Source organism: Pristiophorus japonicus, chromosome 15, assembly GCF_044704955.1.
Source record: "Pristiophorus japonicus isolate sPriJap1 chromosome 15, sPriJap1.hap1, whole genome shotgun sequence".
NCBI lineage: Eukaryota > Metazoa > Chordata > Chondrichthyes > Pristiophoridae > Pristiophorus > Pristiophorus japonicus.
Window position 1 is genome coordinate 50,586,169 of NC_091991.1, and position 27,897 is coordinate 50,614,065.

Consider the following 27,897-nt stretch of genomic DNA (forward strand, 5'->3'; position numbering starts at 1 on the left):
ATTTCTGAAGTGTAGTCACTGTTGTAATGTAGAGTCTCTCAGTAACCATCACACAATGAAGATTTGATGTCCACAACTTTCTGTAGATTGAGGCAAGGTTGGTGGCAGAGGAGGGGTAGAGTTGGGTGTTGTTCGTGTGCAGAGGATAGGCATGGAGTTATGTTCTATGGATACCACCACCAAGGGGTAAAATATAAATGAGGAAAAGGATGGAAACTTAGGAGGGGTTACTCTGCAGAACTGGAGAAACCATATGCTGACTAATTCAGGACAAGAGTGGAATCATGCAAGGATGAAGGGCACAGCCAGGTCAAGCATAACAGATCAAAGAGGGATAAATGCACTGCTCACAATCACAAAAGGATGCCACTGACCAAGGTGGATTCTACTATGGGTAGGGTGGAAGCTATAATGAAGGGATTTAAAAAAAAAATCAGGAATCATCATTCCTGCAGTGCAAGTAAAGGACCACAAATTTATGCTTCTCAAGCAAAATTAGTTCCACTTTCTACATTCAACTTCTAAGGTAAAGTTCTCTTCACTGCCCTAACTGAAACTGGAGCAGTATTTCATACAAGGAGCACAATGGATGATTTCTAGCATTAATGCAATTTTATCTAGCCCAGAGCTGATTAGCTGCAAAATAACAAAAGTATTAAAATCTTAGCCTTAAATTCTAACTTTGATTTCTCTCCCCATCTTTTCTAAATCTTGTTGGGTACTATTCCATGGACATTGATTGCTTTCTTATACATCATTCCAGTGGCATTCTCCATGGGTCAAGAGAATGTTAGGAAGCTATTAAGTGTTGGGGAAATCACAGCCAAACCTGACCATCTAAAGTTTGGTACACTGACAATCACTAACCAGTAATCAGGACCAGGACCACTGGCTGACTGTCCCCTGCCGAATGGTTTTGGCAATGAGTGCTACTAAACAGCCCAGGCACTCCAGAAGTGATTTCATCCAGATTTAGAAGACATTCATTTAGATTTAAATATTCAACATCAGGCCCTTAAGTATTGCCCAAGCAGAGATCAGCTAATTCAATACAGGAGCAAACTTAAGACCTTATGGTAATTTTTGTAACATTGGGAAGCAAATGGATTTGTTGTAATCCAACTATTGTCTTTCAACCAGCAGTTTACTTCCCTATCCACATGCTCAGCACAATAGGGAAAATATTTCAATCACTAATACACAAACGTGAAAGTTTAAGGAAAGAAATGCTTTTTTGTAACCAGGGGTACTCAGGTGAATGATCAGCCATGATCTTATGTTTGGTGGTGCAGGCTCAAAGGGCTGAATGGCCTACTCCTGCACCTATTTTCTATTATACTAAATCTAAATGAGCACTAAATCTTTAAGTATTAAAATTAAAATTAAAATGTAATTTGAATTATAAGAGTACCTGTTGAAGCTTAATTCTGGAATTATTCAACAGTATAATGTACCCAACATGCTGAGCAGAAAATAAGTTGAAACCAACTGCATGACATTAGTTCAATATGAATGGCAAGTTTGCTGATTATTTGGCATTGGAACTAGCATGTCAGACATTGATCCAGATCACATGGGCTCCCCCCACTTGGCAGCACAGCATGATGCAATAACGACTGGAGTATCCAATATTACTACAGCATAAATAGCTTTGAAATTTCATTGCGTGAATAAAAAACATTTTAAACCAGATTAAGCAGCATAATACCAAAGAAATACAATAGTTAGTACAAAACATTAAAATGTATTAACAGACATTAGTTACACAGGCATCATCTGCTTGCTCCCAAAAGAGATGGTGAGAAATTCATGAAGGACTGGTCTAGTGTATCAGTTTGTCTACTGAATAAACACCTATGTATTACACCAAGTGTGTTTAGAAAATTTGTATGCCTACACTACATTTCACTTTTACATTATAGTGCATTACATAAATAAGGTACAGCCTGAGACAACTGAACAAGTCTTGCTGGTGGCTGCTAAGAGCACAAAGGAAAAAAAAAATGCAAATTCCACTAAAAATGCCTATAGGCAAATCAGATTTCCCACAGCTTAATGCAGGCAACAACAACCCAGTTGCAACCAGAAATAACTACATTTCCAAAGCAGAAGGTACATCCTACAATTACTGTAGGAAATAATGTTTTTAAATAAAAGAACTACTTGCTTACAGTGCCTTTCATGACCACCGGACGTCTCAAAGCGCTTTACAGCCAATGAATTTTTAAAAAATCAGATAGCTACATTTAATTTATGGATGTGGCTATCGTACAAGTTGCTGGTTTCTTTAGGTAGCATGAAAGGAAAGTTTAAATATTGCAGCAGTTTTGGTTCTTTCAAAGGGTTATGGGAAGTGGAGCTGAGTCCATGACCAGATCAGCCATGATCTTATTAAATGGGGGAGCAGGCTCAAGGGGCAAGGTGGCCTACTCCTGCTATTATGTTCTTAAACCACAAATAAGACTTTCAACAATGCTGTGAATTCAGACAGTTTGGCATAAATAATCTTACACCCACAAAATAGTCCATGTTTTATTGTCATGACTCATTTATGAAATTCAGTACAAATTGCAAAGCTGGCACTTAGAAAACCACCTTTCAGTTGCTTTTGAAATCAATTTCTTTTGGTGTTGTCTCACATGGGAACACCTCTATTAGTATAATTAAGGTTACACGAGTGCTTTCAACTAAGTACAACCGAAATGAACTGCCAGATGAAGAAACGGACCACCACATCCACTGTCTTGGCATCAGCAGCAGTAGTAATAGGAAATCAACAACTACATTAAATCTCACTTTTAACCTAATGCACCAACACATTCGATCAATGAAGTTTTTGCTTTATTAGTTAATGAAAAATGTTCCATTGTCTATGAAAAGAAATAAATCAAAGTAAATGCAAGTGGAGAAGGGGGAAAAAGTAAAATATACAAGCAAAGATAAACCTTATATAAATGGTCATGGTGCAACTGAATGAACTCAAACTATAGTCACATTGCTCAAGGCTAACATCTTAAAATTGGAAAACAGTGTTACAGCAAATAAGAATCAAGATGACAGCAAGAATGAATTAATTCAGTTTATAAAAGGAGGTCTTGGTTAACCTAGACCTGAATACTTAGTTCCCCAGAAAAGGAACTTTTAACAGTTCTTTTCCATATCAACCCTTCCAGTTTCACCAAAGGCTTCTTTCCTCTACAGTGATTTAACACTTTAGGTGTTATTTTGAAATTTACCAGCATTTTCATTCTTAAAGATTCTATTGCATAATTTAGAACATCTCCTGCACTCCACAATCTCCTTAAACTGGCCAGTATGTGTTGATTATTTACCCTTATTAACCATGGTTTTCCTCATTGATCACATGTTCTGCAATGCAACTGAATAAATAGGCTTAATTAGTGTCACAAAAATTAATTGTAGAACAGAAAGCCTTCCCAATTACTCTGCTCAATAGTGAACTGTTCACTTATTAAAACCTTCTTCTCCAGGCTAGAGCCACTCCCACTGCTACAGCCAGCATTGCAAAAGCAGCAGCTCCACCATAAAACAAAACAGATGTGCTTGTTTTTGCAGGAACAATCGCTTCAGTATCCTCTGGCTCAGCCAGTGGAGTCATTTCAACTTTTCCCCCCTTTTCAATAACAACTTCTTCCAGTTTGGTTTTTGGGACATCTTCCCAGACACCTCTTTTAATCTCATCCAATTGCTTTCTTATTTCTTGCAGTGAGGTTGATTGATGCAGTTCGCTGGATTCAGAAGCCTTTTCTTCTGCTGGTTTTACAGTTTTTCCCTCTATTTCAGGGGTTGCTATTGGGCCCAGTACTGATAAAGGATCAGTTTTCTCTACTTCAGCAGAAGGCTGACCCACCAATGGTGCAGTCTGTTGCGCAGGTAGAGATTCTGACTCTATTGCCGCTCTAGACACTGGAGTCTTTAGCTCCACTTCCTGGCTCTCAACAGCTTCAGCAATCTCTTCCTTTTCCACATGGACAATATCAGAATTAGAAGAATTGTTTTCACTTCTCTCTTCGCCACCACCATTACTGTCCAAGCTCTTCATGTCCTCTGGGTCTATGGATAACTGTTGCCAAGACTCTGTTCCAATAGAAACAGGCAAGCCTTCAGTATGCCAGCTCTGGCTAGTAGTCAGTGAAGTTGGCAAGCTAGCTGCCTGCCAGGAACTGGTAACTGTTAGTGGTTCAGGAGGACTTACTTGACCGGAGTTGTCACTAGTTAAGATGTAAATATCATTACTATCATCTACTGTTTCTCCTTGTTCTTCCTCTTCAGAGTCCAGACTGAAAACAGTCCCCTAGGAAGAACAAATGCAGATTGAAAACTAGCGCATTAAACACATTTTCTTTTCTACAAATCACATGCTTCTGTCAAACCTTAATCAGATTGGAGTTTTTTTGCATTGATAATCTGACCTTGTAACCCAATGATAATGTATTGGGATAAATGCACTGGCCTATGAAGGATGCACATTTATATGTGCAATTCCCAATGTTGGTGGGTGGAAAAAAGGAAGGAAAACTGGAGTGCGCATCAATCCACATCGTTTGTGTGAAGCACAAGAAGTTGGAAAACAGTAATGCAATTGTTACATTGACAATATGATAGCCGTGGCGGTGGCTGGGGGGGGGGGGGGGGGGGGGAGGAATCCTGATCAAAGTCTACAGAACAATTTTAAGAGCTGCTACAATAGATGCACAATGTCGGAATATTTTGGTGCAAGCCTTATTTCGGTCACAATTTTTAATGTTGCAAATTAAAATCCGATTCCAATTTGTTCTCTCCCTGAACCAATTAAATCAATTTAGGCTAACTGAAAGTAGAAAGCTATGAGAACTTTTTAAAAAAAAGGTAACTGCAGCATGACAAAGTGGCAGTTAAACTGGAGTCCAAATCTCCCTCCCATCAGGGAACACTGCTCAGTGATGTTCACAAAATGAAAGCTCCCAAATTGTACCACTGCTTCAGATATACATGCTAACAATTTATCTTATAGAAAAGGGCCACAGAATCATCACACACATTTATACAGCCTATACCAAATCAAATGTTGGAACTTTTACTTCACTATATAAAACTTGCCCACTTAGCGCCATCTATATTTGTGAATTTGCTCCTGTACCACAAGTCTGGAACATGCAAACATCCACATCAGTACTGTTGGAAATAGAAGCAAATGGTGTGCTATTGTTTTTAATATTCTATCCCAAATGTTGCTGTTTACCAGCTCCAAGACTGCATTCCTCATTAAAAATAACAGCAGACAGAACGCTCTGACTGAAAATCTCGGCAATTATTCAATTGCTCCATGATCACTCAACAAGAGGTACAATTTAATCAGGATCAATTAATTTAATAACTAATTCCAGAGGTTAATGCCTTCTTTTGGGCATCACAAGTGTTGAGGTGCTGGCTAATTTGCCCTCCCTAACCAGAACAAAAGACCAACTGTAATACTACTGCTGGCAACAGAGCAGAGATCAATTTGTTCAGTAAAGAACCAAGGATCTTTCCTTGGACCTTCTTGGTTTTGGGTGCTTGCCTGTTCACTGGATAAACTCTCAGCCACAGCTGTAAAAACTGAACAAAATGAGCATAGAAATAAATCCTATATGGGGACACGAATGTGGGTTTTCAATTCAACATGATAAAAGTACTATTAAACAAGTGCATTTTCAGTTTTACAATGGTTTTAAATACTTCACTTTAGACTTATGATGAAAATACTATTTGGTACAATGTACACCCCCTTGTGGACAGCATTATAGTCACAAGTCCTCAATAAAAAATTTTTTAACGTGTCATGCATGAATAAAAACATAATAAAATGGGACATATACTCTAATGATGTTTAGGACATGCAAGAACATAATAGGAGCAGGAGTAGCCCATACGGCCCCTCGAGCCTGCTCCGCCATTTAATACGATCATGGCTGATCCGATCATGGACTGATCCGATCATGGACTGAGGTCCACTTCCCTGCCCGCTCCCCATAACCTTTCCCCTTAAAATCGGTTAAGAAACAGTCTATCTATATCTTAAGTTTATTCAATGACCCAGCTACCACAGCTCTCCGAGGCAGCGAATTCCACAGATTTACAACCCTCAGAAGAAATTTCTCCTTATCTCAGTTTTATATGGGCGATCCCTTATTCTAAAATTATGCCCCCTACTTCTGGTCTCCCCCATCAGTGGAAACATCCTCTCTGCATCCACCTTGTCAAGCCTCCTCATCATCTTATAAGTTTAGATATTAAAAGTGACAGTAAGGTTCTCCCCCACCCCTGCTTAGTTACCCACGGTGGTCCAGAGAAAATGAGGAGAGCAGTTAGGAATATTAAGAGTTGCTGGAGTATGGAATACTCTGTACAGTGAATATCTGAGGCAGAGACCATTGCACCCTTCAAGGGAAAATTGGATAAATATCTGAAGCAGAGGAAGATACAGGAGAAAAAGTGGGGGAGCGGGATTGGTTCTGGAAAGCTCTACAAAAAGCTGGAGAAAAATAGATCAAATAGCCTCTTCTGCAGTCCAAATTTGTATGGTATTTTCTACTATGTTTAAGCAACACAGGCCGGCTGACCTGCCCAGTTTTAAAAATATTATAAATGTACGAGTTTTCAAGTTTCAGTGGTCACAAGTTTTTTGCTTTCTCGCTCATCTCTTGTACCAAAAGACTCAAGTCTAACTGCTCAGCATGGCTATCAGGAGGGCCAAGAGAACGGAAGTGTAGTAGCTCTGCCAGTATACTAATCAGGGAGAAATGCGTGCAACATCTGCAAGGGTGGAAGCTAGAAACTTATCCTGCAGGGCAACTCGTGACCTTGTACTTCTTTAGAGGATTACGGTACTATAAAAAGGAAGGAAAACCCAAGAGGCAATTTATTTAGGAAGGATTAATTGCAATAAAGTCTTCATTACAAGATAGTCCAGCTTTATACAAAATAGAATTTATAAGTGAAATCTCATTGGCTCTCTTCCCCTCAGCCACAAAAGTCAGAGTTAAACCTCCACACAATTTGTGAGCCCATATAAAAATGAGGTTGTTAAAACAGCCACATAATAATATGGTTTACTGACATCACTATTGTGTGAACTAGAAATCTTAAATATTCTAAATTCTTGCTAGAAAACAATTTGATTTTGCAAGGACTAATTCAATTTAGCATCATTGAAGTTGGATAAAAGCTTGTATAATAGTGCAGCAGGGCAGAAACATTCAACCTCAGGCAAAACATTTCCATTATAATTTAGGACTGGACAGCTTCATGGGTGACTGAACTGCAATTCCTATAACAGGATCATTCCTTGCATTTAATTCCATTGTATGAAATTCAGTGGCATTTGGGTGCAGGATAATTACTGTAAGCATACAGGCTAAATCAATGTTTGCAAGTAGAAAATCCAATATTAAAACACTACCTAATTTCTCAGATTCAATAAATGCTACATTTTTAATTAGAGTAGGTTCCCAACTAATATTTACACAATTATGTAGCAAATTTTGTTATTTTAATACAGGTATCAACATACCTCATGTTTCTTCTTCCTCCTCCTCCTTCTCCCTCCTCCTCTACAGACACTTGCAACCCTGTAGCTCATCCATACCCATTCTTCATCTAGACAACCTTTGGGCACATCACTGATCCTGCCCTGAAGCTGTCCATAAATCTGCACTTTTCAGCACAAATTACTAGATAATGAGCAGGATCTTCGCTGATTTTTCTCTCGCTTAGTTGCAGGAACAAGAGGCCAATTGTATTGCATCCAATGTGGCTTCACTGGAGATCAGCCATCTTAGCAAAGACTGGGGATCAACTCTGGTACCTTCCCTAGCTAATAAAGCTCATGACCAAAACATGTAAGATAGAAACTGAGCAAGAATAGATGTCCACTACTATTGTCTGCCAGAAACAAAGCAGATGGACCCTCCTTTTGTTTTTAAATGTGGATCAAAAACTATAATTAATTTCCTAAAATTATGCCATTAAGTTCTGAAGTTGGTTAGCTGCATTTCTAGGGCAACAACTCTTACTCATTTTATTTCCCTATATGCTAATCGCTTCTTTGCCTAGAGTCTTATGGCAATTTTTATTGCCAGGTAAATCGCATTGGTAAGGCGATTTGCCTGCAAGCTGAACATTTACCTTAGGCAAGCATTATTGTTTGACTTGGGTGGAGGGGGTGATGAAATCAGACATCCTACTTGCATAAAGTACTCCGATATTAGTGTCCTTTCATATGACGTTTTAAGGTGTAAACATGTAGCATTATAGAATATTACAGCACATAAACAAGCCATTAGCCTATCAAGTCTATACTGGTGTTTTCTCCACGCATCCCTAGTCCAATTCCTTTTCCAGCTCACATCCATATCCTTTGACATTCCTCTTTTTTTTTTTTAAATGCAACTACATAATTCCCATTGTGAGGAGGCTTCTGATTAATACTTCATCAAAGCAATCTGCACCATAAAGTCATTTTAATACTTCAACAGTCAGACATTACCTCAGTCTGATGATTGAGGTAAAAGTACTGGAGTACCAATTATGCACGGAGGAAGAATGTCAGCTGATGGTCTCACATCTCCACTCATCGCCGAGAGCATGCAGAAATCAAGCGCAGGCAGCGGAAAGAGCGTGCGGCAAACCTGTCCCACCCACCCTTTCCCTCAACGACTATCTGTCCCACCTGTGACAGGGACTGTGGTTCTCATACTGGACTGTTCAACCACCAAGGACTCATTTTTAGAGTGGAGCAAGTCTTCCTCGATTCCGCCTATGATGATGATGATAATCTCCACACAGCAAGTTCACAACTTTGGTTGGGGGGGGGGGGGGGGGAAGGGGGGCGGGGGAGAAGAGAAAGAGAAATGGAGATTGCAGTGCAAAAGTCAAAAACTCTCCAACAAAATATTTTACTTTCCCCTTAAAATATACTGTAATATTCAAACAGAGATGACTGGATGAAAGGTATTGTCCACACTACAATGAGAACAAAGGTCCGTAAATGCTAAAATACAGCCAGGGTTTGGTTAACAGATTACACGAGTATAGAAAGACAGTTAATCTTTCCCAGTAGAAACAAATGTCTAGATGGTCAGACTTAAAAAAGGGTAGTTATTTACTATTTTACAAGCTACAAAAACCAGAAATAAAATAAATAAAAACCTGCAGTCAACCCATATCAACCTAACAACAGAACTTATTTCTTCCTATCTTGACTTTTTTTCCCCTCTTGTCCACTCTCTTCCCACCTATATCCGCGACTCCTCCGACACCTTCCATCACTAACAGTTTACCGGCCCTATCTGTCTTCTTTTCACTATGGATGTCCAATCCCTCTACACTTCCATTCCCCACCAGGATGGCCTGAGGGCGCTCCGCTTCAACCTCGAACAGAGGCCCAACCAGTCCCCATCCTCCACCTGACTGAACTTGTTCTCACATTGAACAACTTCTTTAACTCCACTCACTTCCTCCAAATTAAAGGTGTTGCTATGAGAACCCGCATGAGTCCTAGCTATGCCTGCCTTTTTGTGGGATATGTGGAACATTCTTTGTTCCAGTCCTACTCGGGTCCCTCACTCACCTCTTAAAAGGTACATTGATGACTGTATCTGTGCCGTTTCCTGCTCTCGCACTGAACTTGAAAATGTCATGCATTTTGCATCCAATTTCCACCCTTCCCTCACCTTCACATAGTCCATCTCCGACTCTTCCCTTCTCTTCCTCGACTTCTCCGTCTCCATCTCTGGGGATGGGCATTCGATCAGTATCCACTATAAGCCCACTGACTCCCACAGCTACCTGGACTACACTTCCTCCAACCCCGCATCCTGTAAGGACTCCATTTCATTCTCCCAGTTTCTCAGTCTCTGTTGCATCTGCTCTGACGACACCACCTTTCACACTAGTGTCTGACAGGTCTTCCTTTTTCCTCAACAGAGGAATCCCCTCTGCTGTGGTCAACATAGTCCTCGGCCGCGTCTGTTCTATTTTCCGCACCTCTGCTCTCACCCCTTCCTTCAGAACCATGACAGGGTTCCCCTTGTCCTCACCTTTCACCCACCAACCTCCACGTTCAACGGATCATCGTCCGCCATTTCCGTCGCCTCCAGTGTGATCCCACCACCAATCACATCTTCCCCTCCCCTCAGCATTCTGAAAGGACCGCTCCCTCCGCGACACCCTAGTCCATTCCGCAGTCACCCCCAGCAGTCCCTCCCCTTCCCATGGCACCTTTCCGTGCAAGCGCAGGTGATGCAACACCTTCCCTTTTACCTCCTCCCTTCCCACTATCCAGAGCCCCAAACACTCCTTCCAGGTGAAACAGCGATTTACTTGTACTTCTTTCAATTTAGTATACTGTATTCGCTGCTCACTATGTGGTCTCCTCTACATTGGGGAGACCAAGTGTAGATTGGGTGACCATTTTGTGGACACCTCCGTTCAGTCCGCTAGTGTGACCCCGAGCTTCCGATTGCCTGTCAATTTAATTCTCCACTCCACTCCCACCTCTCCGTCCTCTTGTTTCCTACACTGCTCCAACAAAGCTCAACGCAAGCTTGAGGAACAGCACCTCATCTTTTGTTTAGGCACTTTTCAGCCTTCTGGACTCAACATTGAGTTCAACAATTTCAGAGCGTAACCGCTGCCAATCTTTGGCTCCCTTCCCCCCCACCCCACCCGGAGCTTGTTTTTTTTCTTCTCTTCGTCTCTAATGGCAGCTTGTCATTGTTCCTCCATTCACACCCTATCTTGACTAATGTTTTTCTAACTCCTGGCATTACCATTTCAATTCAGCCAATCATCCCCTTTGTCTCTCTAATCTCTCCTGCCTTCCATCCCATCACAGACCTTCCCTTTTGTTCTTTCTGCCCCTTCCCCTTTCAGTCTTTGTCCTGTAACTTTAACTCTGCTTTCTCTCCACAGATGCTGCCTGATCCGCTGAGATTTCCAGCATTTTCTGTTTTTATTCCAGATTCCAGCATCTGCAGTATTTTGTTTTTGTATATCTTTCAGCAATGCCTGAAAGCATTCTACCATTAGCAACAGTTAAACAATCAACAATGTGAACAGGAAAATGCACAAGAGACTGCCAATTTGAGAAGAGGAAGAGTCAATTGGCTAGAATGACTGAAGTGCTTATTTTTAGAAGGAATTCCAAAGTACTGTGGTTACTATTCACAATCTTAAAATGTTTAAAGTGGAATTTTTGATTGACATTTGATGAGATTCTCAGGGGGTCATTTTAACATAACTTCATGGGAGGGAATCCCATGGGATCGGGTGGAACGCCAGTTTTACACCCTGTCCAATATCACCTTCCATTGACTTCAAATGGAGAGTAAAAATCGGGTGGGATTTCTGATCTAATCAGCATTGCTGATCTAATCTATAAATAATGGATTTTCAACTGTAGGGATCTAGTCAGTTTCCCCCGGGGCGGGTTAGATTCAAATGTTCCCTTGAGAGTCCGATCGAATGTCAATCAAAATTCCGTTGAAGTAAAAATAGAATATATGGGATATTGTGTCGGATTACATTTAATGGTATTTTTAAAATTCCTTTTCCCCACAATAGCATTGCCCCTAGGCCACTACTAATGCCCAAGTAGCCAACAGGCACTAAGGGCTGCCATGGTGCAAACCTATCCTCAAATTCTCCTTCCTCAAATTCTCCCTCCTCACTCGGAGATGGCACACCCTCAGGATACCTCCAAGATCAATGGTTCAGAATAGAAAGCTAGTTAGAGTCTGCTCCATGGCACCACAGCAATGCCCCACCCCTTTCATTTCTGAAATACTTAAATATTTTCACAGGATCCTGACAGTTGAAAATCCATTATTTATAGTTAATGGTTTGCTAAAGATTAAAATTTGCATTTTTAAATAAATAAGAACTCTTCAATATTATATGCAAGGGAAATAGTAAAAGCTACAAAAAGTCCCCACAATTGATCCCAATGGCAACTTGATTGATGTTAGCAGAAACGCACTGTAAATTCAGATGGTTGTTTCTGTATAGATACGGACTCAAATGATAGCTTCGGATTAATGACACCTTCCCTTGGATATTACTGCAATAACTCAGTTAAATCATTACAATATAGTGACATCAATTGCCCAAAGTTTTGTTCTTCTGGCATCTCAAAACAGGTCCAAAAAGAAAGTTACAGGATAAACATCAATCCAATCCTCTTCATTCAAGTTTAGATCCAACTAGCTTGGGTGTACATAAAAAACATCGGGGTAGATTTTCATCTTCACTGCCTCGCAGTAATCTGGAAACGTGAATCACCCGACCTTTATAAAAGTTGATAAATGGGCTAACGTCTGCAAGCTACACAATCTAATTGAAACTCTTTCCATCAAAGCAGCTTACTTAAATTCAGTTTTACAAGTATTAGAGGTTCAGCTTTTCCTTACCTAGGATTTGTGAACCTTGAAAAAAAAAAAAGAGTGCAGCCAGTTGTTCTACGAACAAAGAGAGAAACACGGAACTGGGTGCATGTGTTAATTTCTACAACGGTCAGGCTGGGTGCTGCCAGATCTGGCAGGGATGTGTCTGGAAACTGCAGTAACATGACAATGCTCATAAAACTCATTAAATAAATAACATTCAAAAAGAGTGACTAGGGAGTGGCTGTATGATTGGGCCCAAGTTTCGGGCTGCGCCTAGAATGGCACAGCCCCGACCTGGACGCCCGTTTTTCGCGCTGGAAAGTGCGTCGAAAAAATATTTGCATATTCTCAGGCTCCCTGCAGGTCTTCAGCAGCTTGGCGCGGCGCGCACAGAACAGCAGGGGGCGGAGCAACAGACTCGCGGTGATTCTATAAGTAGTGGGTGGCGGGGCTAATTTAAATAAGGCAACATCGTGCCGGCAACCCTGCGCGTGCGCATTGGAGCGTGCGCGCATGCGCAGTGGCACATAAACATTGGCACTCGGCCATTTTTAAAGGGACTAGATGGACAGCCCTCCTCCGACCTCGTGCTCCGGCATCAGGCACTTGCATGCTTTCCTGATCGTCATCACCCACATCCTGCTGTTCTGTAATACTATCATCAGGCACTGGACCCTCACGTCGGTCTTCTGGTTCCACTACCAGCTCCTGCTGCCTCACGATGGCTAAGTTATGGAGCATGCAGCACACAACAGTGAAGTGACCGACAATCTGAGGAGAGTATCGCAAGTGTCTTCCGGAATGGTCGCGATTTCAATGTGCCAATGGTCCTCTCAATGATGCTATGCGTCGCAATGTGCGCCATGTTGTATTGACGGTCAGCTTCTGTCCGTGTCACGCGTCGGGGTGTTATGAGCCAGGTAGTCAGGCCGTATCCTTTGTCTCCCAGTAGCCAGCTCTGCCCTTCTGACTGCTGCTCAAACATGTCAGATATAACGCTGTCGCATAGGATGAACGCATCATGGGTGCTGCCAGGGTACCTCGCATCGACTGACATGCTGCGCTGCTTGTCGTCACACACGAGCTGCACATTGATGGAGTGGAAACCTTTCCTATTCTGGTACTGCTCAGAATCCTCCACAGGTGCTCGCAAGGCTATGTGGGTACAATCAATACAGCCCTGTACCTTTGGGAAGCCGGCAATCCTGAAGAAGCCCACAGCCCTCTCATGGATCGCTTGTGCGATCATTGGGAAATTGATGAAGTCATTCCTTCGCGCATACAGTGCAGCCGTGACCTGGTAAATGCAGGCATGTATTGCACGTTGAGAGATGGCACACACATCTCCAGTTGTCGCCTGAAACGATCATGAGGCATAGAAAGTGCAGCTGTTACCTTCACTGCAACAGACAAGGCAGTTGGCGTTCTGCTTCTGGGCTGCAAATCTGCTCTCAGCATATCACAGATCTCAGCGACAACTTCTCTGCGGAAATGCAGCTTTTTGACACAATCAGCCTTGCCCATGTCCAGGTACGAGCGCCTGGCTCGATATGGGCAAGGTCTCCTGCCCATCAACCTGCAGGTTATGACGTTCCTGGTGCGGTGAGCTCTAATCAATTTTCTCCTATGCAGTGAATTGATGGCGAACCATTGCATAATACGTGGTGTTGAGAATACAGCACCCATTCTGCAAATTTAAGTTTAAAAGTGTCTATCTGGCTGCCTCTCCCTGGTCGAATGGCCTCAGTCCCCTTCGCAGCTCGAAAGCTGCTTGCTCTTTCTTCGGCTGCCGTCCAGCCGCTGATGGAAGGAAGGCCTGCCTGAAGCACTGCAGCTCGAAGGCTGCTGCTGCTTCACACAGGTAGGAACATGGAATATTTAATCTTTGCTTTCTTTATAAATTTTTATTCAGGTTGGATCTTTATTTATATAAGTATGACTGTTGAATGATTGTAGAATTTAATTACTTCCCTTCACCCCTGCCACCCCCCCTCATTCCCTATGCCTAATTTGTAAAGTGTAGGCAAGGTTTTTCTGAGCATACAAAAATCTTCACTTACTCCATCCTAAGTTAGTTTGGAGTAAGTTTTCACTGCCTAAACTTTCAAAACAGGCTTAAGTGGCTGGACACACTCCCTTTTGAAAAAAAAATCTGTTCCAAAGTGAAACTGTTCTAACTGACTAGAACTAGAGCAAACTAAATGCTGAGAATTGCAATTGCTAAGATACTCCATTCTAAACCAGTTGCTCCAAAAAAAACAGGAGCAACTCGGGCCCATTATGTACGCAGTTGAATATTACAACAAGTATGAAACTGCATTTGCAAATTTCTTCTTTCAATTAATTAGGAAAAATACTGCAGGGCAAGAGTCAAATTTTATACTGCGAACTGAAGATAATACCTGGCTAGATGCTAGCTGAAAACTTGTTATATTAATTTAGCAGTTTTGTTAAGTACAACATGCAATTTATAGACATACAGTAGTTAAACTAATATGGCAGGGGGATGGGAACCAATGCAGGGAGATAGAGGGAAACAAAAAGGAGGCAAAAACAAAAGACAGAAAGGAGATGAGGAAAAGTGGAGGGCAGAGAAACCCAAGGCAAAGAACAAAAAGGGCCATTGTACAGCAAAATTCTAAAAGGACAGAGGGTGTTAAAAAAACAAGCCTAAAGGCTTTGTGTCTTAATGCAAGGAGTATCCGCAATAAGGTGGATGAATTAACTGTGCAAATAGCTGTTAACAAATATGATGTGATTGGGATTACGGAGACGTGGCTCCAGGATGATCAGGGCTGGAACTCAACATCCAGGGGTATTCAACATTCAGGAAGGATAGAATAAAAGGAAAAGGAGGTGGGGTAGCATTGCTGGTTAAGGAGGAGATTAAGGCAATAGTTAGGAAGGACATTAGCTTGGATGATGTGGAATCTATATGGGTAGAGCTGCAGAACACCAAAGGGCAAAAAACGTTAGTGGGAGTTGTGTACAGACCTCCAAACAGTAGTAGTGATGTTGGGGAGGGCATCAAACATGAAATTAGGGGTGCATGCAATAAAGGTGCAGCAGTTATAATGGGTGACTTTAATATGCACATAGATTGGGCTAACCAAACTGGAAGCAATACGGTGGAGGAGGATTTTCTGGAGTGCATAAGGGATGGTTTTTTAGACCAATATGTCGAGGAACCAACTAGGGGGGAGGCCATCTTAGACTGGGTGTTATGTAATGAGAGAAGATTAATTAGCAATCTCGTTGTGCGAGGCCCCTTGGGGAAGAGTGACCATAATATGGTGGAATTCTGCATTGGGATGGAGAATGAAACAGTTAATTCAGAGACCATGGTCCAGAACTTAAAGAAGGCTAACTTTGAAGGTATGAGGCGTGAATTGGCTGGGATGGATTGGCGAATGATACTTAAGGGGTTGACTGTGGATGGGCAATGGCAGACATTTAGAGACCGCATGGATGAACTACAACAATTGTACATTCCTGTCTGGCATAAAAATAAAAAAGGGAAGGTGGCTCAACCGTGGCTATCAAGGGAAATCAGGGATAGTATTAAAGCCAAGGAAGTGGCATACAAATTGGCCAGAAATAGCAGCGAACCTGGGGACTGGGAGAAATTTAGAACTCAGCAGAGGAGGACAAAGGGTTTGATTAGGGCAGGGAAAATGGAGTATGAGAAGAAGCTTGCAGGGAACATTAAGACGGATTGCAAAAGTTTCTATAGATATGTAAAGAGAAAAAGGTTAGTAAAGACAAACGTAGGTCCCCTGCAGTCAGAATCAGGGGAAGTCATAACGGGGAACAAAGAAATTGCGGACCAATTGAACAAGTACTTTGGTTCAGTATTCACGAAGGAGGACACGAACAACCTTCCGGTTAAAAAAGGGGTCGGGGGATCTAGTAAGGAGGAGGAACTGAGGGAAATCCTTATTAGCCGGGAAATTGTGTTGGGGAAATTGATGGGATTGAAGGCTGATAAATCCCCAGGGCCTGATGGACTGCATCCCAGAGTACTTAAGGAGGTGGCCTTGGAAATAGTGGATGCGTTGACAGTCATTTTCCAACATTCCATTGACTCTGGATCAGTTCCTATGGAGTGGAGGGTAGCCAATGTAACCCCACTTTTTAAAAAAAGGAGGGAGAGAGAAAACAGGGAATTATAGACCGGTCAGCCTGACATCGGTAGTGGGTAAAATGATGGAATCAATTATTAAGGATGTCATAGCAGTGCATTTGGAAAGAGGTGACATGATAGGTCCAAGTCAGCATGGATTTGTGAAAGGGAAATCATGCTCGACAAATCTTCTGGAATTTTTTGAGGATGTTTCCAGTAGAGTGGATAAGGGAGAACCAGTTGATGTGGTATATTTGGACTTTCAGAAGGCGTTCGACAAGGTCCCACACAAGAGATTGATGTGCAAAGTTAGAGCACATGGGATTGGGGGTAGTGTACTGACATGGATTGAGAACTGGTTGTCAGACAGGAAGCAAAGAGTAGGAGTAAATGGGTACTTTTCAGAATGGCAGGCAGTGACTAGTGGGGTACTGCAAGGTTCTGTGCTGGGGCCCCAGCTGTTTACACTGTACATTAATGATTTAGATGAGGGGATTAAATGTAGTATCTCCAAATTTGCGGATGACACTAAGTTAGGTGGCAGTGTGAGCTGCGAGGAGGATGCTGTGAGGCTGCAGAGCGACTTGGATAGGTTAGGTGAGTGGGCAAATGCATGGCAGATGAAGTATAATGTGGATAAATGTGAGGTTATCCACTTTGGTGGTAAAAAGAGAGAGACAGACTATTATCTGAATGGTGACAGATTAGGAAAAGGGGAGGTGCAAAGAGACCTGGGTGTCATGGTACATCAGTCATTGAAGGCTGGCATGCAGGTGCAGCAGGCGGTTAAGAAAGCAAATGGCATGTTGGCCTTCATAGCAAGGGGATTTGAGTACAGGGGCAGGGAGGTGTTGCTACAGTTGTACAGGGCATTGGTGAGGCCACACCTGGAGTATTGTGTACAGTTTTGGTCTCCTAACCTGAGGAAGGACATTCTTGCTATTGAGGGAGTGCAGCGAAGGTTCACCAGACTGATTCCCGGGATGGCGGGACTGACCTATCAAGAAAGACTGGATCAACTGGGCTTGTATTCACTGGAGTTCAGAAGAATGAGAGGGGACCTCATAGAAACATTTAAAATTCTGACGGGGTTAGACAGGTTAGATGCAGGAAGAATGTTCCCAATGTTGGGGAAGTCCAGAACCAGAGGTCACAGTCTAAGGATAAGGGGTAAGCCATTTAGGACCGAGATGCGGAGGAACTTCTTCACCCAGAGAGTGGTGAACCTGTGGAATTCTCTACCACAGAAAGTTGTTGAGGCCAATTCACTAAATATATTCAAAAAGGAGTTAGATGAGGTCCTTACTACTAGGGGGATCAAGGGGTATGGCGAGAAAGCAGGAATGGGGTATTGAAGTTGAATGTTCAGCCATGAACTCATTGAATGGCGGTGTAGGCTAGAAGGGCCGAATGGCCTACTCCTGCACCTATTTTCTATGTTTCTATGTCTATGTTTCTATTCCTCATGGTCACTTTAGACATTAGCTAATGGTTAAACTGGCTAACTTGCAGTCTTAAAAAAAACCCCAGCCACTTTGCATTTCCAACAAACAAATTAATAGGAGAATGGGTAGAAAATTCTCCTGATATTGTAGTACTATAGCCAAAACAATCGACTTTTTTGTGCTTTTCTGACCTTACAGCTTGAAAAAAAGTCAGTTCATGCCAGTCCCTCAGCTTCCAACATGCAACAGCATCTTCTTTGAGTAAATCTATTTTAGGATAAACTTGGTTGTAATTAGAAATGACTCATTGAGAATAAGGTCTTCAATTATCCAAGCAATACTTAAAATATGATAAACATGAAAAAATGAAAATCTGAAAAAAGCAGAAATGCTGGATATGCAGAAAAAAGGTAGCATTTTTCATCAGAACAAGAGGTCATATCCAAGATTAGGCCAGCTTTTGCTCTTAGATGCTGATTGAATTTCTAGCTAGCATTTTCTGTTTTTACCATAAACAAGAGGGGCTGTCATGTGATCAACCTACAAATATAGGCATGTCGGTCAATGTCCTTAAATCTAGCAGGGAGATTATAGGTGCTGACCCACATACAAGTTTGGAGAAGGGCTGAGGCACAGGAGATGTGCACGGTCAGAGTCACCACCAATTATTAGCTCATAGCACAAGCTGTTGAGTGGTTTCTTACTTTAGAAAACGAAGAACAGAGTCTGACCTTCTACAAAGCTCACTTTGAATTGACTGATGATCAACTGGGTACCTACTAAAAAGTGAACTGATGCAGCTCTCTGCCCAAAAGTTGTTGCAGCTTTTCAAACCCTCTATGCTTTGTGGGGAGAAATCTTAAATTGCAGTAGGAATAGCTGCTCCCAAGTTAGTGTCTCTGCTGGTACGGAGTCCTCAATATTTGGAGGGCGGGAGTGAGGAGAATCCGTTATCGAAGCGTCTCAGCTCCACCATCTTCAACTGTTTCATTCAAGAACTTCCGTCCATTGTAAAGTTAGGAGTGGGACTGATTCCAGTGTTCAGCTCCATTCACAATACCTCTAATAATGGTGCCTGGATACAGCAGGACCTCGGTAACATCCAGACTTGGGCTGACAAGTGAAAGGCAACATTCACACCATAGGGGTGCCATATTGAACAAGAGAAAGACCAGTTATCTCTTCATGACCTTCACCGGCACCATCATCGCAGAGCTCCCCACTATCCAACATCTTCGAGATTACCACTGACCAGAAGCCGATTTGATCAGCAACAGTGGTGGCTACAAGAGCAGGGCACAGACTGGGTACACTCCAGACACTTCAAAGCCTCTCCACCATCTACAACTCTCAAGTGTCTGTGTATTCCATCACACTCATCTCACCTGGATGAACCCAAACCTTGATGCTCAACACCATCAACCATACAGCAATTCACTTGGTCAATATCCCTGCCATTGGACTCAATATTCACTCCCATCACCAGCAAGCTGTGGCAAAACACTACAGGTTTCACTGCAGCAACTACTCACAGGTTACTTTGGCAGCACCTCCTACCTGTGAAACCACCAAAAGAACAGCAAGTGGGTCACCAACATCTGCAAGTTCCCCAAGTCACACACCATCCTGATGGACATGCATCATCATTCATTCATTATTGCTGTGTCACTATCCCAAATTCCCTACCATTGTGGCAGCACCATCACCACCACTGGGACTGCAGCAGTAAGGCCCATTGCCACCTTCTCAAGGTACCTGGGGATGGACAATATAAATGCAGCCTTGCCAGCGACTCACATCCAGACAACAAACTAAAAGGGAGCAAGAGTCTGATTTTCTTCTGGTAATTTAAACCAGTCCTTCCAAACGATGATAAAGTACCAATTATGGTTTTCATCTATGTTGAGTCAACTTTCATTTTTAAACTTGTGGAACTATGGTTAAAACAATCAAATTCATCTTGCATAGACAAAGTAGGTGCAACGCGATTGCTGTTTTGAAAATAGTCCCAATTTATTTCCTATACAGTCAGCACTGGTCTTTTGGCTCGTGCATATATGGCTGTTTTAATTGTCTCTGGAAAGGATCACATATTTGTAATCCATAGACCAGAAATGACCAGGAAAATGTCCATCTTTGGGCTGGACGGTTTTGTAAATTTCCAGCTCATGCATGGCAATGACGACATTTACAGTTACAGCAATAAAACTAATCACTATTGTATTAATCATAGACTATAAATTTAAACAGCCAAGTACAAATTTAATTTAAAATAAAATTTTAAACACACATCCCTGCTGTCTTTTTTTCCCCTTTTACATTAGTCGTATTAATTTTAATTTGTTATTTTGACCCAATCTCTCTTCCTGAACTTTATTCCTCCAGAATCCCAACATTACTGATCCTTGTGGCTACCACCTTCCATAAAATGGTGTTTGGCTTATAATACACAACTTCTTTAACAAAAGCCAGAACACAGATTACTGCATTGTTGCACCTTTGATAAGACCAGGTAAACCGTTGACATATCTTACAGGAGAAACAGGAGGGGCCTGCCAGTGTCACCTTTTGGGTAGATAGATAGCTGGGGTCCTTTTCAGAATGGCAGAAGTGACTAGTGGGATGCCGCAGGGCTCAGTGCTGAGACCCCAGCTATTTACAATATACATCAATAATTTAAATGAAAGAATTGAGTGTAATATCTCCAAGTTTGCAGATGACACTAAACTGGGTGGCGGTGTGAGCTGTGAGGAGGACACTAAGAGGCTGCAGGGTGATTTGGACAGGTTAGGTGAGTGGGCAAATGCATGGCAGATGCAGTATAATGTGGATAAATGTGAGGTTATCCACTCTGGTGGCAAAAACACGAAGGCAGATTTATCTGAATGGCGGCAGATTAGGAAAAGGGGAGGTGCAGCGAGACCTGGGTGTCATGATACATCAGTCATTGAAGGTTGGCATGCAGGTACAGCAGGCGGTGAAGGCAGCAAATGGTATGTTGGCCTTCATAGCTAGGGGATTTGAGTATAGGAGCAGGGAGCTCTTACTTAAGTTGTACAGGGCCTTAGTGAGGCCTTACCTGGAATATTGTGTTCTGTTTTGGTCACCAATTCTGAGGAAGGATGTTCTGGCTATTGAGGGAGTGCAGCAAAGGTTCACCAGACTGATTCCCGGGATGGCAGGACTGACATATGAGGAGAGACTGGATCGACTGGGCCTGTATTCACTGGAGTTTAGAAGGATGAGAGGGGGATCTCATAGAAACATATAAAATTCTGACGGGACTGGACAGGTTAGATGCAGGAAGAATGTTCACGATGTTGGGGAACTCCAGAACCAGGGGACACAGTCTAAGGATAAGGAGTAAGCCATTTAGGACCAAGATGAGGAGAAACTTCTTCACTCAGAGAGTTGTTAACCTGTGGAATTCCCTACCAGAGAGAGTTGTTGATGCCAGTTCATTGGATATATTCAAGAGGGAGTTAGATATGGCCCTTACGGCTAAAGGGATCAAGGGGTATGGAGAGAAAGCAGGAAAGGGTACGGAGGTGAATGATCAGCCATGATCTTATTGAATGGTGGTGCACCTATTTTCTATGTTTCTATTTATATGCCTCGATGAACAAATTCATCTATGGTACACTGTGGGTTGGAAGAAAGAAAACACTCAATAGAGTTCATCGAAAAATCTCTTGCTACTAAGTTCAGTAGAAGATTATCAATTCAGGTCTGCTGTAAATACCTTCTTGGGCTCTGTCGAGTCAGTCACTCCTGTAAGCAGTCTGAGCATCTTTATTTGATGGAAGTTGACTCACAGCGTTCTATATTTACTTATATGATAGCGTAATCCAGGGGTGTAGCTATAATACCCCTTGTGACTGGAACCAGACATTCACGTCTTTCACATGTGCACTTCATCAATCTCTCTTACCAAGTTAACACAATGAGGCAAGGCTCAAGATAAGCTGCTTTATTTCATAAAGACTGAACATCGTGAATCTGATCATAACTTTCTCTTAGTTCAATCTATCAGTACAACTCATCTTACTTCACTTAAACAAAAGGTCTTGTAATGGTTCCTCCAGCACGACTTTGAACTGCTCTAAAGGTTTTGCAGTGGTCTGTTTAAAAGCCCGACTTGTTCTTGTTTCAAAAAGCTGCTCTCAATTTATCCTTTTCATAATAGGACATTCAAATACAATAAATGTTAAGTGTTCAATTATCTAGACAAGCTATTGATATTATCCCGTTTGTTTAATCAGTGGCGGGGGGGGGGGGGGGAAACAGCTTGTGTTCAGCATATTAACCAACCTTTGTCTAGGTTTTTGTTTAAAAAAAAACAGTAAAATTAAACCCTTATTTTTAAAATCTGTAAAAATCATAAAATCCTGGACATGACAATTCTAAAAAGTACCTAAAGTATTTTTTTCCAAGCAAAGGAACAGGAGTAGGCCATTCAGCCCCCTCGATCCTGTGTCGCCTGTCATTCAATTAGATCATGGCTGATCTGTATCTTAGAAACATAGAAACATAGAAAATAGGTGCAGGAGTAGGCCATTCAATGAGTTCATGGCTGAACATGCAACTTCAGTACCCCATTCCTGCTTTCTCACCATACCCCTTGATCCCCCTTGTCGTAAGGACTTCATCGAACTCCTTTTTGAATATATTTAGTGAATTGGCCTCAACAACTTTCTGTGGTAGAGAATTCCACAGGTTCACCACTCTCTGGGTGAAGAAATTCCTCCTCATCTCGGTCCTAAATGGCTTACCCCTTATCCTTAGACTGTGTCCCCTGGTTCTGGACTTCCCCAACATTGGGAACATTCTTCCTGCATCTAACCTCGTCAAAATTTTAAACGTTTCTATGAGGTCCCCTCTCATTCTTCTGAACTCCAGTGAATACAAGCCCAGTTGATCCAGTCTTTCTTGACAGGTCAGTCCCGCCATCCCGGGAATCAGTCTGGTGAACCTTCGCTGCACTCCCTCAATAGCAAGAATGTCCTTCCTCAGGTTAGGGGACCAAAACTGTACACAATACTCCAGGTGTGGCCTCACCAAGGCCCTGTACAATTGTAGCAACACCTCCCTGCCCCTGTACTCAAATCCCCTCGCTGTGAAGGCCAACATGCCATTTGCTTTCTTAACCGCCTGCTGTACCTGCATGCCAACCTTCAATGACTGATGTACCATGACACCCAGGTCTCGTTGCACCTCCCCTTTTCCTAATCTGTCACCATTCAATTAATAGTCTGTCTCTCTGTTTTTACCACCAAAGTGGATAACCTCACATTTATCCACATTATACTTCATCTGCCATGCATTTGCCCACTCACCTAACCTATCCAAGTCGCTCTGCAGCCTCATAGCATCCTCCTCGCAGCTCACACTGTTACCCAACTTAGTGTCATCCGCAAATTTGGAGATACTACATTTAATCCCCTCGTCTAAATCATTAATGTACAGTGTAAACAGCTGGGGCCCCAGCACAGAACCTTGCGGTACCCCACTAGTCACTGCCTGCCATTCTGAAAAGTCCCCATTTACTCCTGCTCTTTGCTTCCTGTCTGACAACCAGTTCTCAATCCATGTCAGCACACTACCGCCAATCCCATGTGCTTTAACTTTGCACATTAATCTCTTGTGTGGGACCTTGTCGAAAGCCTTCTGAAAGTCCAAATATACCACATCAACTGGTTCTCCCTTGTCCACTCTACTGGAAACATCCTCAAAAAATTCCAGAAGATTTGTCAAGCATGATTTCCCTTTCACAAATCCATGCTGACTTGGACCCATCATATCACCTCTTTCCAAATGCACTGCTATGACATCCTTAATAATTGATTCCATCATTTTACCCACTACCGATGTCAGACTGACCGGTCTATAATTCCCTGTTATCTCTCTCCCTCCTTTTTTACCCTCCACTCCATAGGAACTGATCCAGAGTCAATGGAATGTTGGAAAATGACAGTCAATGCATCCACTATTTCCAAGGCCACCTCCTTAAGTACTCTGGGATGCAGTCCATCAGACCCTGGGGATTTATCGGCCTTCAATCCCATCAATTTCCCCAACACAATTTCCCGACTAATAAGGATTTCCCTCAGTTCCTCCTCTTTACTAGACCCTCCGACCCCTTTTATATCCAGAAGGTTGTTTGTGTCCTCCTTAGTGAATACTGAACCAAAGTACTTGTTCAATTGGTCTGCCATTTCTTTGTTCCCCATTATGATTTCCCCTGATTCTGACTGCAGGGGACCTACGTTTGTCCTTACTAACCTTTTTCTCTTTACATATCTATAGAAACTTTTGCAATCTGTCTTAATGTTCCCTGCAAGCTTCTTCTCGTACTCCATTTTCCCTGCCCTAATCAAACCCTTTGTCCTCCTCTGCTGAGTTCTAAATTTCTCCCAGTCCCCGGGTTCGCTGCTATTTCTGGCCAATTTGTATGCCACTTCCTTGGCTTTAATACTATCCCTGATTTCCCTTGATAGCCATGGTTGAGCCACCTTCCTTTTTTTATTTTTACTCCATCCACCTGCGTTGGCTCCATATTCTTTTATAACCTTGGCTGGAAAAAAAATCTATTGATCTCAGATTTAAAAATTATTGCTTTTTGTGGGAGGAAGTTCCACATTTCCACCATCCTTTGTGTGAGGAAGTGTTTTCTAACCTCTCTCCTGAATGACCTGGCTCCCCTTGTCCTAGACTCCCCCACCAATGGAAAAAGTTTTCCTCTATCTACCCTATCAATTCCTTTCAAAAATCTTAAAAATCTCAAATAAAATCACCCTTAATCTTCTATATTTCAGTAAACACAAGACGAGGTCATGTAATCTCTCCTCATAAATCAAACCCTTGGAGCCCTGATATAATTCTGGTAAATCTGCGCTGCACTCCTTCCAAGGCCAATATATCTTATGGTGTGGTGCTGAGAACTGTACACAGTACTCCAGATGTGGTCTAACCAGGGCTTTGTATAGCTATAGCAAAACTTCCTCCCTGTTGAATTCCAGCCCTCAAATTATAAAGGATAACATTTCATCAGCCCTTTTGATTGTTTTTTGTACCCGACTACATTTTAATGATCTGAAAACAGACCCCTAAATCTCTCTGCATTTTCTATCCTTCTTTCTTTCAAAATAGATGCCGTATCACTTGCCTGCGCTGAAATCCATCTGCCACGGTTTCGTTCACTCACTTAATCTATCAATGTCTCTTTGTAATTTTATGCTCCCTTCTACACTATTTACTGTACCAAAAATCTTCGTGTTATCGGCAAACTTGACTCCCTATTGTGTTATCCAAGTCATTAATACATATAATGAATAGATGAAGCCACAGCACAGATCCTTGTGGGACACCACTGGTCACTTCCTTCCAAAGCGTACATACCCATCATCTCTACTCTCCATTACCCCTACTCTCTTGCCTTCTACTGCCTAACCAGGTCAATATTTTGCCTTCAATTCCATGAGCTTTAATTTTAGCCAACAGTCTCTTATGTGGAACCTTATCAAATGCCTTCTGGAAGTCCATATAAACTAAATCCATAGACATTTCCCTGACTATTACATTAGTTATTTCATCAAAAATTCAATTAGGTTTATTAGACATGATCTACACTTTACAAATCCATGTTAGCTCTCTCTAATCAGCTCAATCACTCTGTCCTTAATTATAGATTCTAATAACTTCCCTACAACAGATGCAAGACTAACAGGTCTATAATTTCATGGTTTCTCTCTTACTTTTCTTAAATAATTGAGTTATATTTGCAATTTTTTCAATCCAAAAACAGGGACAATTCCTAAATTGAGAATACTTTGGAAGATTACAGCTAAAGCATCTGCAATTTCCTGACCTATTTCCTTTCAAACCCCGGGTTGGAAACCATTAAGTCTGGAGATGTGTCAGTCTTTTGTGCCATTATCTGTTCTAATACTGTTTTCTTGCTTATGTTAAATTTTAGTGAGTTCCAGTCTTTTGTTTATTATTAATTTTCCTGAAGTGTCAGGTATACTGTCCTCTTCTTCTACCGTGAAAACTGACAAAGTAAGTATTCAACAAGTCTGCCATTTCCTTATTTTCATTTGCAATATTACCCCCATCTGTTTATAAAGAGACTACGTTTTTTTTCTTCGAATATAATTGTAAAAGCTTGTGTTAACCTTGCAAGTCGCTTTTTGTAAAAACCAAAAGGGATTCAAGTGCCATAGCAACTCTTATTATTTCACTTGTTCCTTGGGTTTGAATCCATACAAGATTGAATAAAACAAAGTTTCCTTCCTCTAATAATTACAAAGGCCCTATATTAATTAAAATAGTGTGAATCTTTATGCAGATTGAAAACCACAATTTCACATTCAAGTCAATAATTCTTCTAAAGCCACAAGATGCCAGGTGTAGGAGGAGGAAGAATTCACATTGGTTTATTAAGAGCTAATCTTGCAAGATTTGTATATAGTACAGTAAACTTTACTTTGCCACATGACTGTGCTGTAGCTGATCTATAGAGCTCAAGTTGGCTTTGGTGCCATCAAAAGGAATACGTTCCAACTTTTGGTACCTGGATCGTCTACATTTGCTAAGCCAAAAAAAATTAAAATTATTTTGGAAGTTGGGATTAGTTGACAAACCTACCCATCCTCCTTGTTGGATGATATAATCAGCATCAGTCTCCTCAATGTACTTTACACCAAGCTCCACTAGTGCTTTTAATGGTTGCTGGACATGACTGGCGAGTAGCTGTTGTAACAACACTAGGGAGATCAGAACCTACAAAGTAATTAAAAATACTACAATTCAAAGCAGGAATAAACCACAAAGCACAGATCACAAATAATTTCCCATTTTTAGAATGAGAAAAGCAAATATTTATCCAAAGACACACAGCATTAAATCAAGGGAAGATCCACCTAAGATGAAGAGGGGTTGTTGAACAACATTTCAATGCATGTAATTTGACCATTTACTTACCATAGTTGTTCAACTGTCTACACCAAAAAGGATTGCTACTTGCCAGTTTTTTGTTTTCAAATTAATTTTGCAGGAAATTTTATTTTGTATTCCTAATGCTAACACACATTTGATAATATAAAATACTGAATTTATCAATAAGGATTCAAAGGTTTCAGAATTAACAACCCAACAAAACTGCAGTATCATGCAATTCTGAAATATACAATTTTTGATAATGCAATTTTGTTAGTGCATGGTTAAATTCAGAGAAAATACAGCTATTTAAATTTTTCATTTAAATGCATTTTCAGCCCTTACAAATGCAAGGCACTCCTTGGACCAGGTGCAATGCAAAATTAATAGAGAATTGGTAAGGCTCAGCTTAACATTTATAAAACTTTCAAAAATGGTGCTTAGCAAATATTTTCCTGAATACAGCAAAAAAAAGCAAAACATGAGCTTAAAATGTTCAGAACGTGATGAATAGCATTTACAGGATGCTATTAATGTGAGCACTTTGGGTGTGGCACCAAGGAGGCCTAATAAAACTGAAGTCAATGGGGATCAGGGAGAAAACTCTCCACTGGCTGGAGTCGTACCTAGCACAAATGGAAGCTAGTTGCACTGGCTGGAGGCCAATCATTACAGCCCCAGGACATCGCTGTGGGAGTTTCTCAGGGCAGTGTCCTAGGCCCGACCATCTTCAGCTGCTTCATCAATGACCATCCCTCCATCTTAAGGTCAGAAGTGGGGATGTTCGCTGATGATGGCATTGTTCAGTTCCATCGAAATTCCTCAGATAATGAAGCAGTCCGTGCCCACATGCAACAAGGCCAGGATAACATCCAGTCTTGGGTTGATAAGTGGCAAGTAACATTCACGCCATGCAACTGACAGGCAATGACCATTTCCAATAAGAGAGTGAGTCTAACCACCTCCC

The 27,897-nt window shown here is 41.7% G+C and overlaps 1 protein-coding gene across 1 annotated transcript in view; it reads right to left on the reverse strand.

Moving 5' to 3' along the window:
• Positions 1-2,518: 2,518 nt before the first annotated feature.
• Positions 2,519-27,897, reverse strand: part of bcl2l13 (BCL2 like 13) — a 41,089-nt gene continuing 15,710 nt past the window's right edge. The window contains exons 6-7 of the mRNA XM_070900422.1: positions 26,640-26,774; positions 2,519-4,315 (exon numbers count right to left, since the gene is read on the reverse strand). Of these exons, the coding sequence (XP_070756523.1) occupies positions 3,473-4,315; positions 26,640-26,774 (978 nt within the window). The 3' untranslated portion in view covers positions 2,519-3,472. The remainder of the gene's footprint in view (positions 4,316-26,639; positions 26,775-27,897) is intronic.